Consider the following 17,146-nt stretch of genomic DNA (forward strand, 5'->3'; position numbering starts at 1 on the left):
CTTGTGAATAAACACTTAGTGTATCTTTCACCTTAGAGGTAGGGACATAGGTCTTGCACACAACACGTCGTCTTCGTATGTGGAACACATGTATCAAGTTATTTTAAAATCTGTCCATACAAGAGAAAGTTACAGCCCGGACATGACAACCTAAACCCTATGTCCTTGTATGCAGCACTCCATTGTGAATAAACACTAAGTGTGATCTTGACCTTTGAGGTAGGGACACGAGTCTTGCATGCGACACGTCGTCTTGGTATGTGGAACACATGTGGCAAGTTATTTTAAAATCTGTCCATACAAGAGAAAGTTACAGCCCGGACACAACAACCTATACTCTATGTCCTTATATGCAGCACTCCATTGTGAATCAACACTAAGTGTGACCTGGACCTTTAAGGTAGGGATACTAATCTTGCACGCAACACGTCGTCTTCGTATGTGGAACACATGTGGCAAGTTATTTTAAAATCTGTCCATACAAGAGAAAGTTACAGCCCGGACACGACAACCTATACTCTATGTCCTTATATGCAGCACTCCATTGTGAATAAACACTAAGTGTGACCTTGACCTTTGAAGTAGGGACACAGGTCTTGCAGGCGACACGTCGTCTTGGTATGTGGAACACATGTGGCAAGTTATTTTAAAATCTGTCCATACAAGGGAAAGTTACAGCCGGGACACGACAACCTATACTCTATGTCCTTATATGCAGCACTCCATTGTGAATAAACACTAAGTGTGACCTTGACCTTTGAGGTATGGACACGGGTCTTGCACACGACACGTCGTCTTGGTATGTGGTACACATGTGGCAAGTCATTTCAAAATCTGTCCATACAAGAGAAAGTTACAGCCCGGACACGACAACCTATACTCTATGTCCTTATATGCAGCACTCCATTGTGAATAAACACTAAGTGTGACCTTGACCTTTGAGGTAGGGACACGGGTCTTGCACACGACACGTCGTCTTGGTATGTGGTACACATGTGGCAAGTCATTTCAAAATCTGTCCATACAAGAGAAAGTTACAGCCCGGACACGACAACCTATACTCTATGTCCTTATATGCAGCACTCCATTGTGAATAAACACTAAGTGTGACCTTGACCTTTGAGGTAGGGACACGAGTCTTGCACGCCACACGTCGTCTTGGTATGTGGAACACATGTGGCAAGTTATTTTAAAATCTGTCCATACAAGAAAAAGTTACAGAGCCGGACGGATGGACGGTGCGATTTTAATATGCCCACCTTCGGGGGCCTAAAAAACAAATTGTCTCTCAAAATCCTAGACTTGCAAATTGTCTCCCTTAACTCTAGACTTGAATTTACATGTACATGTAAACTTGGCTAAAAATAGAATTCACTCATGCAGACCTGGCTAAAAATAGAAAGCATTTTTTTAAAACTTTCATGGCCCATAATCTAGGCATTCATGGGCGGATCTTGCTGGTTTTCGAAAGGAACCGAGCTCTAATGGATATCTAGATACTGTATAAGTTTCATCGAGATACAATCAAAACTGAAGACTGTTTCATGTTCACAACCAATTGTATACACAATAGCATTTTTTTATACTATCAAGGGCCATAATCTAGGCATGCATGGGCGGATCTGGCTGGTTTTCGAAAGGAATCCAGCTCTAATGGATATCTAGATATTGTACAAGTTTCATCAAGATACAATCAAAACTGAAGACTGTATCATGTTCACAAGCAATTGTTTACAGACGCACGAACGCACTGCCGCACGGATGCACGGATGCACATACTACGTACACATTACCATCGCATAAGCTCTTCTGGCCTTTGGCCAGTAGAGCTAAAAATGTGATATAAACTATGCCAAAACTAAAACAAAACTGATAATTTAATCGTACCTTTTGCTCTTTATCTCTGGTTCTGACAGTTTGAGGTCTTCAAGGGGGGTGACAGGGGTGGAGGTGTCTGTCAGGTGGGAGTTCACTGGCACAGGGGTCCACTCACGACGGAAGTAAGGCGCTAGTTCCCGTGGGGCGCCTGATATTACTCCCTCGTCCTCCTCCTCTGGCAGGCTGCGAATATAACACAGGTATAAGGTTAACAATTTGAAACCATATATGAGATTGATGTCAAGCAATATAGTAAACATAAGTTTAAAAATAAATCTAGAAGATAAAATGAAATGTCAAGCTGATATTGTTTACATATTTGTTCAGGTCCTGGTACTTCAAGATATTTTGATTAAAACCAAAAATTGTAACAATTTTAAAAAATAATCAGAAAGCATTTTCATTTTGAAATAATTTTTAAAGCCTTTGTTTTACCAGCTCTACATTCAAATTTGTTTTTGAACGGGGGTCCTTCAGGGCCACGTTCATAGTAGGCACATCAGATCGTTACTACAAATGATTACACGGTGATTCGGTCGAAATAATGCGCTCATTGAATGCTTGAATACATATGACATCTTTAAACTTCAACAAATCTGAATTGATGTATAGAAATGTACACTTGTACATTTTGCATATCCCTGAAAATGCAGCTGAAAAAATCACGAAATGAATACAACATATTTATACGCAACCGCTCGAAACGGCGAAAAACTAAATGTATTGTTACAGGTGTGAGTCGGTTATAAGAAGTAGTTACCATAATTGATTAATTGATTCCAAACAATTCTAAAATTTCCTTAAAAATGAAATGGAAACTGTTTAATTACCAATAAAAATCAATATCAATATTCTTAACATTTATAACTGAACCTCGTATAACAAATATATAATACCTTGGCAAGCTGTCTGAGCTGCCAGTGATCATGCTGTTGGTGCGGCCATCCTGTCTCAGTGAGGCAACCCGGTCACTTTTACTCTCTTCGTTGCCCCCGCCGTCCTCGCTCCTCGGAGATCCTGCCCCGGGGACAGATATTGCACGTCTCATATTCCAGGACTTCTGAGGTGATGTATTGCTGCTAGCATTCACATTGTCACTTTCTGAAGCTTTAAGTCTATCACTAGATGACGAACTATCACTGGTATCAGTTCTGTTTGAGTTTGTGACACTAGCATCTTGTGAAGAGTTGCTGGGTGAAGCAGGGTAGCTGAGATGAGTGGGGGAGGCATATACAGGGTGAATCAGTGAGGCATGAGAAGGGCTTCTCGGGGAGAGAGAGGTTTGTGCGTGGACAGGGGATGAGGTAGATGACGATGAAGGTGACTGAGATGAAAGGCTTCGTAGCCGTTCTAACTGAGTCCGAGAGTAGGTCTTAGGCACAACGGGCGTACTGGAGTCTTTGGGCTCCCACTGCCCCGCTCTGTGAGCGGGTGATATAGAACTGTCACTGGAGTGTGCAGGAGATGCTGCAGCACTTGCATTAGTCTTTTTAGGAGATGGCGAACTATGTGGAAAGTACTTTGACAAGTCATATGTAACTCTCTGGCCAGAGTCTTTATTAAATGCGGCTGACATCTTTGTGGTATATCCAGCCTTATCCTGTTCAAGTTGTGAATGAAACTGCTGAAGAGTTGTTGCCCGCAATTCCAACATCTTCTGAGTCTCAATGCATCGATTCTGCGCAGTCTGACACTGCTCCAGCAGTTTATCATTGTGTAATTGTTGCGCTAGATCGGCCATCTGGGAAAATGACTCGTGCCCGACCGGCGGGTGTTCCTGTAGGTAAATCTCCAGACTGTGCAGTAGCTTCTCCAGGCCTTCTGGGGAGGCACACAGCTCCATCTTCATACTGGCGACATACTTCATAGACTCCAGGGCCCACTCATATGTCTGAATGAGAAGAGGGATGATAAATTTAACCAAACAGTCCATTATTTTGAACATATTTAACAATGCGATTTAAATGCAAATTATTGATTTCTAATATACACCGTTTTTCGATATTGATGCAGTAACAAGTGTTTGCAAAGTTGTTAGTTCTAGACATAATACTGGAAATACATTTTTGAATACAATTTTTCTGTTGGGATTATGCCCAGAAGCCCTTGCCAGACTTCACATGAATTCAGGCCCAGCAATGGCGATTCTGAAGGAGAAGATCCATCAATACCTTATCAAGTAGCTGGTAGCATTTTGTTGTAGCCCCTATCCGTTCCCGGACCTCCTCAAGTCTCTCTGAGAACGTCTGCAACTGGCGTTTGAGCATTGTGGCTAGCTCCTTGTACCCTGTCACCTCCTCGAGATGTCCGGCCCGTGCCAGACAGCCAGCATCCTCAAGGAGATCATTACCCTTCTCTATGTGGCTCTGTAATGCACGAGATAAGAGTATGAACAAAACAATGGTGGCTAGCTCCTTGTACCCTGTCACCTCCTCCAGATGTTCCGTCTGTATAATGCTCTTTATAAAATGTTAACCAAAGAGTTACTCATTCTTTCCTAGGTATTTGTAATTAAATATCACCGTGAGATGATCATAACAATATCATGATTCTGCTAGTAATGAAAATCAACTGCACAGCTTATATTGCCTTCTGGTTTCTGAAAAACTATTTCTATTCTCTTGTATTTCCTTCAATTTCTAGAAGTACAGGAGCTCCTTGACACTCCTTTATGACAGTTCTGACCTAATTTTCCTACCTGTTCCCATCTTAAAGAAATTCCACGAAGATCCCTTCATAAACTCATAAATTCCAGAGAAATAATATCCGCAACTTTAATATCGCTTGTTTGAAGTGAATACAAAAAAGAACAATCTTTGCAATTAAAAGCAACAATCTTTGGGAAGGTTGACCAGAAATAAACCTGTAGAAAATAATTGTCACAGACCTTCTATGACATTGCTTGGAAAAATTTCCAGGGAAAATCAATAACAGGCAGATTGCTCAAACCTGTGCAGTCATCACTATCACCATAATAATTCTGAGATTATGAGATATTTTGATAACAAATTTGAACTTTTTTATAATTGGGGGGGTTGGGGGTACCAAAAAATATTTCTTTTGGAAATGATTCTAAAAGACATGGAAAAGAAGTGTGCTTCACTTTATCAATATCATAAACACAGTACATGACCATTAACTAGACAAATTATGTGTGAAATAAAGAACAATATATCCTTTCATCACTTCAATGTCCTGAACCATATCTTCATAGATACCACTAATTGTTGTTTCTCACATGTTACACACAGAAAGACAGATAGGATTTATAACAAGAACAATCCAAGGCATTCAATAATTTCCTCACATATTTCCATCAAACAAGCTTTATGATGTATCTTCAAGGATGAAAATTGAACAGCCAGATCATGGACAGGTGGCCTGATTACATTAAGGAAGGCACATTCTTGGACAGGGTGGGAGCAGTCGATATATATATATATATATATAACATTTTCTTCGTTTATAAATAAATATCAACATGATTGCAATCCTGGTATAAAGCTGCAAATTAAAAACTTGCTTGAAAATGTCCCCTTGCAAAGGGTAGAAAAACTACGGATTTCATTATGATAAATACCCAAATGTATCGTTTATCTGTTCTTTAGATGTTTATGGATAAAAAAAGTATAATTACAAGTTTTGCACATTAGAAAATGGAGTGGGTATTCAGTTTTTTTCAAACCAGGGTAGTCCAGTACATTTTCAAACCAGTCCTTAAAATTTAAAAAAAACCACATAATTCATGGCCTGATGCACGTACGCATTACAAAAACATATATTAGGCATGAATCCGAACTTTTATCAAATATCTGAGGTATAACATGCTTGAGTATCATATTTCATTTAACCAAATTACAAACTGAAACTACTATTCTCAAAACCAAAATGTTTTTATTGTGGTAATCTTTGATAAAAGTTAAAAATTTCAGAAATCTTTAAGTGATAATTATTCACACTTTACACAAATACCAAAATAGTGTACTTTAAGCATGATCATGTCATAATTGAGTGTTTGAGAAATTGGGGCCATTAAGGCTTGAAGTAATATAGGTAAGAGCTCATACAGAAACCACAAAATTATTAGATGGGCTGTGAGCCAACTGAACCATTATTAGTTGTTTGCAAGGTCCACAATCAGCAGCACTTTGGTCCACACATATTTATTTATTATCACTTTGCACACACAAACATTTCACCAACAAGGTTAGGTCAAACCATTTTCTTTCTTAAAATTTGATTTGATTGATGAAGAGCTTTAAAATGATACCAACATTACGTAACAGTTTCCGTTTGAAAACATTAACAGTCTTTTAAACCATTAAATTGGCAGACGTAGGGCAGCTGGCGCCTATTTAAATGACAAACAGACCACAAATAAACAATAACTATATATGTTTCAGTGCGGAATGGCTGTAAACTAGCCACAACTTAATATAACCAATTATTAACTAAATGGAAATGTGGCAGTTGTCATCATCCAGCATCAGACAATACCATTGGTGGAGGCAAGAGCAGACACTAATAGACATACATAGACATAAGTATTTCACTAAGTGTGGGTCAATTACCTTGATAATGGTATATTATTGCCACAAAGAAACAACATTAACCCTAGTGATGTTTGGAAAATAGATTAAAATTGAAAAATGATTGGTTGGGCCTGAAAACGGGGACAATCAATTGTATTTTGTCATAATGGATAATTGATTCAATCTGCAAGTTGTTTTTCTTCTTACCTCTCGGTATTTAAGTTCAGTTAATATGAGATATTCTCCTTCGAGTTCATTTAGATATTCGTAAGTGTTCAGTTATTATCATTAACAATAACAACAACACTAAATAACTTCAAACATACTCATAAGCATAGTTATGTACAAGACTAAAACTACAATAAAGGTATTGTCAAAAACCAATTGTACTATCGATAATCGGTTACTTGAATGGAATTGATAATTGATTGTCAAACTGGAACCGATTCCCGACCCTAACTAACCCTATACTTACCATAGCAGCATAGTAAAACTTGTCAAAGTCCTTCTGTTGGGTGCGGATACCCTTCAGGTTGTCTGCCATGTTGTTATGTCGCTGGAGACACTCCCCGCCCTGGGTGTGCAGCCACGTCAACACCTGCACATATAAAGAATGGTGTGAATTAGTTTGAATTAGGTATGTCAAAACCTGTTGTGTGTTGATGCCGTTGCAGTTCTCTGCCATACTTGTGTGGTGCAGAAAACTCTCTACCCTCTCCATGAATAAAGCCACGCTAACTCTTTCAAGAGCAAATAATGGCATGAATTTAAGTTTATAATTATGTATACTGTTGTCTAAGGATATCCTCAAGGTTGTGTTCCATAATTGTCTGGCCTGACCCAGTGTGTGAAGCATTGTGAACACCTGCACATATATGTCATGTATATTTTAGTTCATAATTATATACATTGAGTTGACTGCCATTGTGCTCAGGCGCTGAAGACCCTATCTGGCCCAGTGTTTGCAGCCATTTCAATGTATAAATAATGGCATGAACTGGGTGCAAGTCCTTCTGTTAAGTGTGTGGATGTACCATCCTGGTTGTCTCACAAAGCTTATAGTGAAAACTTTATATAGAGGAAAAAGCCAAAAATTAAAACAATTTAAATAGCCACAGAAAATAAAATTATTGTTTTATGACATTTCTGACATCACCCCACAGCACTTACATTACATCCAAACATCGACGTGTGAGAGAGAGCATTCCAAATCAGAACATCTGAAGACAGGGACCAGCGATTGGCCCTTTTTCTGGACCCTATTTGGGCCCGGTACGGTCTTAAAGACACACTACGCTTCACAACACTCATGGCTATTTTAAACTTATAAAAAGTTTGAAATATTTAAGTAAACAATCCAACTATTTATATAGATGACAAGATAATGTTTTTTCTATGAGCACATTTCTTCGTAAATGTTCACACAATATTGAGAAACATCTTGTAATTTATTGCAAAAAACATCTCTGAAGTATTTCTCTTCAATAAAACAGCCTTTCAAAATCTCCTCTTCACCAGATGTAGATCCAGGCTATTGAATGGGAGAAATGATTTTCCAGGGACTGTTCTGTTAGAGGTGTTTATATTCCTCTCATACTGACTCATCAACTCCCAACAACACCTGTCCCAGCTCTGGTCTTTGTTTCAATTATTTTCAGATTTGTTATTCTTCTAATCTCAACAGTGTAATCACTACATTTTTTTAATAATTTTGTATCAGTTTCCATTCAGTATATATAATTGTCCTTGGAAATTTTAGATTTATCAGTAGTATTTCAATATTCAATGGAAATGAAACAATCTATAAAATTAAAGAAAAATTTACCAGACTAGATCTTTAACAAGAAAACATTCAACACTCAAATAGTTACATACATTTTTGTTTAAAGTTTAGTTAAGTCATTTTGATGTGAAATAACACTAATAATAATTCATTCACTCTTAAAAATCAAGCAATATATCAAAGTACAATATCCATGATCCCTTCCACAAATCACTGAATGTTCTAACAAACTTGGAACACCATTCAAACTGAAGATCCAAAATTGAACTGATGAAAATCTGCTTGTTTTGCATGATATAAATGAAGCACCCCCAGTGGAACATACAGGCTTCAATCAAGGAAAGATCTGGGGGGGGGGGGGGGTTAATGTGGGCAGGTAAGGTGATGATAATTTCTAGTTATCTCCGTTAATATCTGCTAATCAGGCTACATTATGCCTACATGTATTCTCTGCTGGGCCACTGGGCAAATCTTCACGTCTGCATCTTTCTCTTATCTTTTCAATCTTGTTCGGTATTTTCATTTCACAAAAATACATTAAGAAAACATGTCTAGCAGTTTTCTATCAAAGTAACCATATTATCAAAGAAAAACTTAATACCATAATGTCCTGTAAATCTTACATAAAGAACCCTGTGTTTTCAAACTTTCGGATTAACATGATTAAAGCTGATAGGGTTCACTTTAAACATTTGTTATCAACACCATCATTTAATCAAGGTTAACAGGTTCACTTCATGGGTGCATCAGATATTGACTTTTTCTATCTTAATTACTTGCCATGATTACAGAATATATACATGAACTAATTAATTTTTGAGATAAAGGACCAATGAACGAGTTCGAATAGAATTCTATACAACAAATCAGCAGATTTTGGACCCGATATCTGCAGTAAGTAAAACGGCAAAATCCTTATCTTGCACGCAGTTTGATTAAAGGATTAAATTGGAATATGAACTGCTGCTTGTTGCATGATCTATTAATCAATATATCAAATGTTAATTAATCTAGACTGTACAGTGTATTAAAGGTAAAAATGATATAGATTACAGATATTGATTACTAAATGTATAAGAAATGTACACTGATATTAATTATTGGTCTTACCCTTTTATATATCCCATTTTGCATGTAATCATTTAAATGCAATATCATTGAAGAGTTATTTTGAACTGGTACATTTTCCTTGAAACACAAAAATATATATCTATATAAAGAAATCAAGTTCTTTGACTGAACAGCAATAACTTAAGTCGGCCAGTGAACTGTAAGATGGAATTATCATGATGAAGTTGGCCTGTGTCAGTTTGTGAAGTAAAAAGAACCAGCCCAGAGTTCCATTAATTATACTGTCATACCTGAGAACCACTGACAAATTTCTATGACAGAAAACACCTGTAGCTGTGATTACAAGTTCCATGATCAAAGCGCGTTCTCTGGTATATTCCAGCATACCTGTATGCCTTGACCAGTCACAATGTGTATATCGAGGAAAGAAAGCGAAAAGAAACCAACTGTTTCTGTTTTAAATGCCATTTAGAATGCTATAGCTGTCATCTATCAAAATAAATACATGTACTGTATCATTGCGAGTCTTGACAAGACAGTGGAGGGAATCTGCCAGAAAATGTATATACTGTTATATGTGTATGTACGCGTTTTGACGTAAGGAGAGTAACAGTTACACATCGACCTCTATAATACATTTGAGAATACCAGTGTCATGACTGCACAATTAGATTATAACATACATTTACAGCCATTGACTTGTAATTTGATTACCCTCCTGCTGTAAACATGTTCTTATCTGAGTCATTTAGAACATACATTGTAGCACCTGTTAGTTGCTGAATAGTGCTTTTTTTTAAAAGCAATAAAAATTGTAGCCAACATATAAATATATATATATAAAATCTATGAGTGGATGCCTTGAATGTTTTATGTTTAAATAAATGAAATAATAAGAAAATGAGTTGAATTCTTAAAACTTTTTCTCCTGTGCGCACCTTGGAACATTCCTCCTCAAAGTCTCGTAGCTGTAGGCAAGTCTCTAGGCGCGCCATACGAGTGTCTGAGAGTCGCAGGAGGCGGGATAACGTGTCCTGGACGTGACGGAACAGTCGTGTGACATCCTCCATACTGTACCTTCAGGATTGAAGGGTGTATAAAACATGAGAGATCTAATAACATTTAATGCTGTATTTTTATCAACATTTAAGCATCAGCAGTACTTCTAAGCAAATAATATGGCACTGAAATTATCAGTCAAAGACTGCAGGTATTTGCTTTCTAACATAATTCACATGCTATCTTTATTTAAAGTGTTAAGAATAATTGACTGACTTTTTTTGAATTTTCTATTCTAGTATTAGCACTTTAATACCCCAAAATGCATACAGTCAAGTGATCAAGAATTTCTTACTCTCATTTGGTATGCATGTAATAACCATTTTGCTAAAGGTTCCAAGGATGCCAGTATACCTATAGTCTTCAGTATGAGCTATGCTTGTGTGATCCCGCTGCAGAGCTTGTAGCGTGGCCTCCCCCTCCCCATGAAGGCGTGTCACCCGGCTGTCCTGCCACACCCCTGCAACTAACTTCTCCTGTCTACGCACAAGGGATTCTGCCTCCTGTGCGGAACTGGGTACCCGCTCCACCCCTGAAAGCTCCTCCAATACTCCAACCAAGAACTGCCCCACTGAGCGACAGCTCGACATGAATGGGTCTAGTCTCTGTGAAAGAGAAAATATAATTATACAGTATTTGTAGGCATACAGTAGATCCTCCTAGGTGACACACAGACCACCTTGATTACTCCCCAAATACACTGACGAGGTAATGCCCAAGTTTGAGCTACAAGATGACAGGAATGGGTCTAGTCTCTGTGACAGATATCATATGGTTAATATTAGTTTGCAAAAAGTGTGTTGGCCTTCTTGGCACAGCCTGGTAGCCGAAATACACCTGATAGCTCCTCCACTCTCCCCATGAAATGTAAGAAGGTTGTCAGTGCATGTTTGATTTCTCCTTCAGTAGAATCTGGTCCTATCTACCAATCATTACTGATGGACATACATGGGTCTTTTCTCTCTAACTGCATCTCAGATGCTACAGATGCCTTGTGAACAACCAACAATTGCTACATCTGGTTAGATTGAGGAATCAGTCAACACTTCATAAAATTAAATGTTACAGTTCCACCCAATATAACTTCGTCAGAATAACAATTATTCATTAACACCATTCCTTCAACATGTCTGAATACAGGGGGCACCTGTGGGCGCAATAAGATTTATGTTCAACAGCAAATAAACAGCATTTTTATCAGCAGTTTCTAGTGGGGGAATCATTGCTATGAAAAAGAAACATCCTCTACAGAAATATCAAAGTAAGTGGTAGCTACATATCCTCATACTTGTGCAACTTGTAGTTAAGTTTGAGCTATGTTTAAACTAATTGTAGAAATGTACAATGATAATTAATGACCTAACATTGTCATTAGACAGATGCCTAATTGTGTTTTCAGCAATTCAAATATACAAGATTCATCAATGTCATGATGACAACCTACTGTGTGATAATTCAAAGGTATAATTTATAGAAGTTAAAATGGGAGACAACACTGGCTGAATACATTACGTTATCCACTTCCATGAAATGATGATATATCAGTTTGTTATAGTGGCTCAGTAATGTTTTACGACCAAAAATCAGTCAATTCAATACAATTATAGTATAAAAAGTATTTTGGTTTTAGTGTGATGCAAATCCATGCCAGGAGGAAATAGAAACCCGATGCTTTCACCAATAGGCCACCAGGACTTATACATAAGTGATGCATATTTTTACCTTTTAACAATACATATATAACATCACGCGATAATGTCCATCAACCAATTACATAACAACAAAGTTATTAAGTGACCATTAGCGTTATTAATTCTAATGATGATTGTGATCTAAAAAGATGAAATTTGAGCAAATATTAAAAATTGCTGCAGAGTTCCAGCTTTTGGTATATTAGTTTGAGCACTCCTAATGATTTGTAACACTTTTGTCATACATAAAAGTGCATGTAACCAAAACATGAGCAAGTCCCTTTGATACACTTGAACTAACTGGGCAACTTATGAAGTCAGAGAATTATTAAAGGTCATTATATTAACACATTTTTGTGGGATGAGAATTCCCCCTGTTGCTAAGCAGCCACAATTATCAAGTTTATTTCTACAGTGTCACTCCTAATCAGAATATGAATATGGCATGAATAAAGTTCATTTTATACCACAATAAAGTTTGGTGAGGATTGGACAAACAGTTTTCAAGAATTAGATCGGAAACAATCTTCGGGATGTACGTACGTACAGACAGACAGACGTACGTACGGACAAGGGCAACCCTATATGCCGCCACTTTGTGGGGGCATAAAAAACACATTATAACAAACTTCTGGAACATATGCCATATTCATCTTAGCTTTTAATACTAGGAGATCCATGATCAACTGAATTAATCATGAATGAACAGTTTTAGAACATTGACAAATTAATGATAAAAGACTCTTGGCAGTAGAATGCTGCACACACATGTTCATGTAGCTGGAGGACCTATATTCTATTCTCATATTGTATGATTCCATGGAGCATCTACATCCTCATATGGAACTAGCCCTACCGGTACATTGTTTATATAGTTACTGACTCAAACAGGTCAATCATTCATGTAAACTCAATTGTAATTAAATGAAAACAAATAAAACTTCTTCTTGAATGTTTTGGTCATAAAACTAAAACTTAAAAGGTTACCATATGGAATCGCAGCCAGTCTTCATGACTGTATTGTAATGTCCCATCCATGGCGGGCAGCAGTTGATTGGGCGAGATGTATGAGGCAAGGAGCCCGGGCGACAGCAGCAGGTTTATCTGAAAACACATGGATATGTTTTTGAAAATCAAATTCATATCTAATTAAGCAGTTTTCTTTTACGAGTATACTTCCCAATACAAGTAATTTTACTTACACATAATTCTATACCCTTTAATATTTCTTCTTGACTTATTATATCATTTATATACATCACAATTTACAGAGAAATGTATCCAACCATATTATTTGTATTGTTATTAATGTGTAATTCTAACTAGTCTCATAATGGAATTAACTGCATGCATGACCATATAAAAATAGTTACCGGGTATCCGTTTGGTTAAAGGTTTTATCTACAAACTTGGAAATTAGAGCACAAAGTTGTATTTCTTTAGAACTTAAAGTAAATAAGGTCGTTGACCACCTAAGATCTAACAGCCCTGGGTTTGATAAGCCTGTGCGTGCATTAATTCACCAAATGTTAAAAATGTTATGTCCATCTGCAATGGTTTAAGATTCTGATTTCACTTATAAAAGTATGCAGGCCTGCACTACAGGGAAGACTCTAATAACTGTGAAACCTATTGAAAACAAACATTAATTTCCTCCGACCATAGCTTTTGGACTATGGCAACAGTCTTCAAATTATTGGATTGAATAATTTAATTAGAATTATTATTGAAGGTTACTATAAGTATCATTCTGATCTGTTCATAGTACAAAGTAACAGATTCTTCAAGTGCAGGAACATTCTCTGTGAGTCTGCTTGATCAATAACCTACTGTTGTAGTGGTAAACAACTGTATAACATATAATAAAAAACTTTTTTTTTTGATTGCACGGTGCCCGAGTGCTTACTAAAAGTTATTTGGCAACACAACACTATGTATACCAAAATTAGAAATACACAAACAAGACTGTTCTTAGAAACTATACAAGAAATTAACTGAGCTAGCACCAACATGAAGACCCTGCCATTATTTCTGCAATATTCTTTATTGAATGTTTTCTTCACTGTATTTAAAATATATTTAAAATAAAAAAAAATATGAAAGGATTTATTCAAGATGTAAATTAAGAATCAAATATTTATAATAATTAGTTTTGGCAGTTTATATATATATATATGAAGAACACTAACCTAATGCATGAAACTAACACAAATTCTGTCACAAAACCTTATTTGTTCTTAAAAAAAATTGAAGTTATAAATTCTTGAATAATATCATAAACATGACTCTTGTGTACAAGCTGCTTTCTTTCTGATTATAGTATTTGGGAACAATTGTTTGCACAAAGGTAAACCGTATCACAAAGGAAAGCAAAAGCATTTTTCTTCCCAAAACTTGCACAAAATGAGGAAAAAGTGAGAAAACAGCCAAAAAAAATATTTGACCCATATTATTATAATGGAATAGTAAGTTTGTCATTCATAAACAACTCAAATTGCCAGCCAACGGGTGAACTAGATAAGATTGCCATTAAATTTAAGTCGTACAATGGATATGTGCTCAGCTCCATTTACAACTAACGGGGAACTGGGTCAGAATGCCATGGGTTAAAGTCATACAATGAATATGGGCACAGACTCCATTTACAACTAACGAGTGAACTGGGTAAGAATGCCATGGGTTAAAGCCTTTCAATGAATATGGGCACAGACTCATTTACTACTAACGAGTGAACTGGGTAAGAATGCCATGGGTTAAAGTCATACAATGAACATGGGCACAGACTCCATTTACAACTAACGAGTGAACTGGGTAAGAATGCCATGGGTTAAAGTCATACAATGAATATGGGCACAGACTCCATTTACAACTAACGGGTGAACTGGGTAAGAATGCCATGGGTTAAAGTCATACAATGAACATGGGCACAGACTCCATTTACATCTAACGGGTGAACTGGGTAAGAATGCCATGGGTTAAAGTCATACAATGAACATGGGCACAGACTCCATTTACAACTAACGAGTGAACTGGGTAAGAATGCCATGGGTTAAAGTCATACAATGAACATGGGCACAGACTCCATTTACAACTAACGAGTGAACTGGGTAAGAATGCCATGGGTTAAAGTCATACAATGAATATGGGCACAGACTCCATTTACAACTAACGAGTGAACTGGGTAAGAATGCCATGGGTTAAAGTCATACAATGAACATGGGCACAGACTCCATTTACAACTAACGAGTGAACTGGGTAAGAATGCCATGGGTTAAAGTCATACAATGAACATGGGCACAGACTCCATTTACAACTAACGAGTGAACTGGGTAAGAATGCCATGGGTTAAAGTCATACAATGAATATGGGCACAGACTCCATTTACAACTAACGAGTGAACTGGGTAAGAATGCCATGGGTTAAAGTCATACAATGAACATGGGCACAGACTCCATTTACAACTAACGAGTGAACTGGGTAAGAATGCCATGGGTTAAAGCCTTTCAATGAATATGGGCACAGACTCATTTACAACTAACGAGTGAACTGGGTAAGAATGCCATGGGTTAAAGTCATACAATGAACATGGGCACAGACTCCATTTACATCTAACGGGTGAACTGGGTAAGAATGCCATGGGTTAAAGTCATACAATGAACATGGGCACAGACTCCATTTACATCTAACGGGTGAACTGGGTAAGAATGCCATGGGTTAAAGTCATACAATGAACATGGGCACAGACTCCATTTACATCTAACGGGTGAACTGGGTAAGAATGCCATGGGTTAAAGTCATACAATGAACAATTGGCACAGACTCCATTTACATCTAACGGGTGAACTGGTAAGAATGCCATGGGTTAAAGTCATACAATGAACATGGGCACAGACTCCATTTACATCTAACGGGTGAACTGGGTAAAAATGCCATGGGTTAAAGTCATACAATGAACAATTGGCACAGACTCCATTTACATCTAACGGGTGAACTGGTAAGAATGCCATGGGTTAAAGTCATACAATGAACATGGGCACAGACTCCATTTACATCTAACGGGTGAACTGGGTAAGAATGCCATGGGTTAAAGTCATACAATGAACATTGGCACAGACTCCATTTACAACTAATGGGTGAACTGGTAAGAATGCCATGGGTTAAAGTCATACAATGAACATGGGCACAGACTCCATTTACAACTAATGGGTGAACTGGGTAAGAATGCCATGGGTTAAAGTCATACAATGAATATGGGCACAGACTCCATTTACAACTAATGGGTGAACATGGAAGCAGTCTCTAATCGCCAAAAGCCAACATACTTACCACACTTCGATGACTAGTCTACAGATTGAAAATTTAAAATTCATGAACTGATATTTTTTGCTATATCAAACTGATATAAAATGTTTTAATGTGAATAGAATTTTAGCTGTCATGTTGTGTTCATTTCATTTCATAAAATGGGAGAAAAATCAAAGCATTTAGATTGATTTTCTCACAGTTTTTAACACTTTAACAAGTTTTAAAAGCTAATCAATCAAACACTGCTTCTCAATATTCTTGCATATTTTGTCTCAAAATGTAATTTCAAAATAGCCTCATCCATGAATTAATGACTACTAGATCATTTGCAAACCTAGAAGGTTGCCAATCCAAACTGTGAAATTTGAGCCTTACCCTTGAAAATTGGCTAAAAAAGAGGCTAAAATTAAAACAATCAACAGAATTATATGTGAGCGAACCTGGAATGCTGAGTGAACATCATATATAGGTGACTTGAGGACAAGGGCCTGTGTGTGTCTGTCACACAGTAGATGGACAACGGCTATACCTCCACATACGTTGCCCTGGAATATAGGAACATTTGTGGTGACAAAAAGACAGAAAAGTCAGACTTTTGGTTAAAGGTTAATATCATACATTATTAATATACTCATACTGTACCCACTTATTTGTGTTTATCACTTTTGAACTTTATTACCACAAAGTAATTACGACCATCATGAGCCATTAAATGACAGTAATTACTTTCTTGACACGCTTGACCATAAACATTATACACACAGTGATCATTTGCATACAAAACAATGCATTATGGGTAAACAATTGACAATTACATTTGGAAAGAT

General features: G+C 37.1%; 1 protein-coding gene across 4 annotated transcripts in view; it reads right to left on the reverse strand.

Annotated features, from left to right (window-relative positions):
- Positions 1-17,146, reverse strand: part of LOC128242930 (puratrophin-1-like) — a 67,543-nt gene that overhangs the window by 9,253 nt on the left and 41,144 nt on the right. For 3 of the 4 annotated variants that reach the window (XM_052960380.1, XM_052960378.1, XM_052960381.1), the window contains 9 exons: positions 16,760-16,864; positions 16,341-16,358; positions 13,002-13,118; positions 10,678-10,928; positions 10,203-10,341; positions 6,886-7,008; positions 4,050-4,244; positions 2,775-3,769; positions 1,888-2,061 (listed from right to left, as the gene is read on the reverse strand). In XM_052960380.1, coding sequence (XP_052816340.1) covers positions 1,888-2,061; positions 2,775-3,769; positions 4,050-4,244; positions 6,886-7,008; positions 10,203-10,341; positions 10,678-10,928; positions 13,002-13,118; positions 16,341-16,358; positions 16,760-16,864 — 2,117 coding nt within the window. The remainder of the gene's footprint in view (positions 1-1,887; positions 2,062-2,774; positions 3,770-4,049; positions 4,245-6,885; positions 7,009-10,202; positions 10,342-10,677; positions 10,929-13,001; positions 13,119-16,340; positions 16,359-16,759; positions 16,865-17,146) is intronic. The other variant, XM_052960379.1, reaches the window with a different exon arrangement.

The sequence above is a fragment of the Mya arenaria genome, chromosome 8 (assembly GCF_026914265.1).
Source record: "Mya arenaria isolate MELC-2E11 chromosome 8, ASM2691426v1".
Taxonomy (NCBI): Eukaryota; Metazoa; Mollusca; class Bivalvia; order Myida; family Myidae; genus Mya; species Mya arenaria.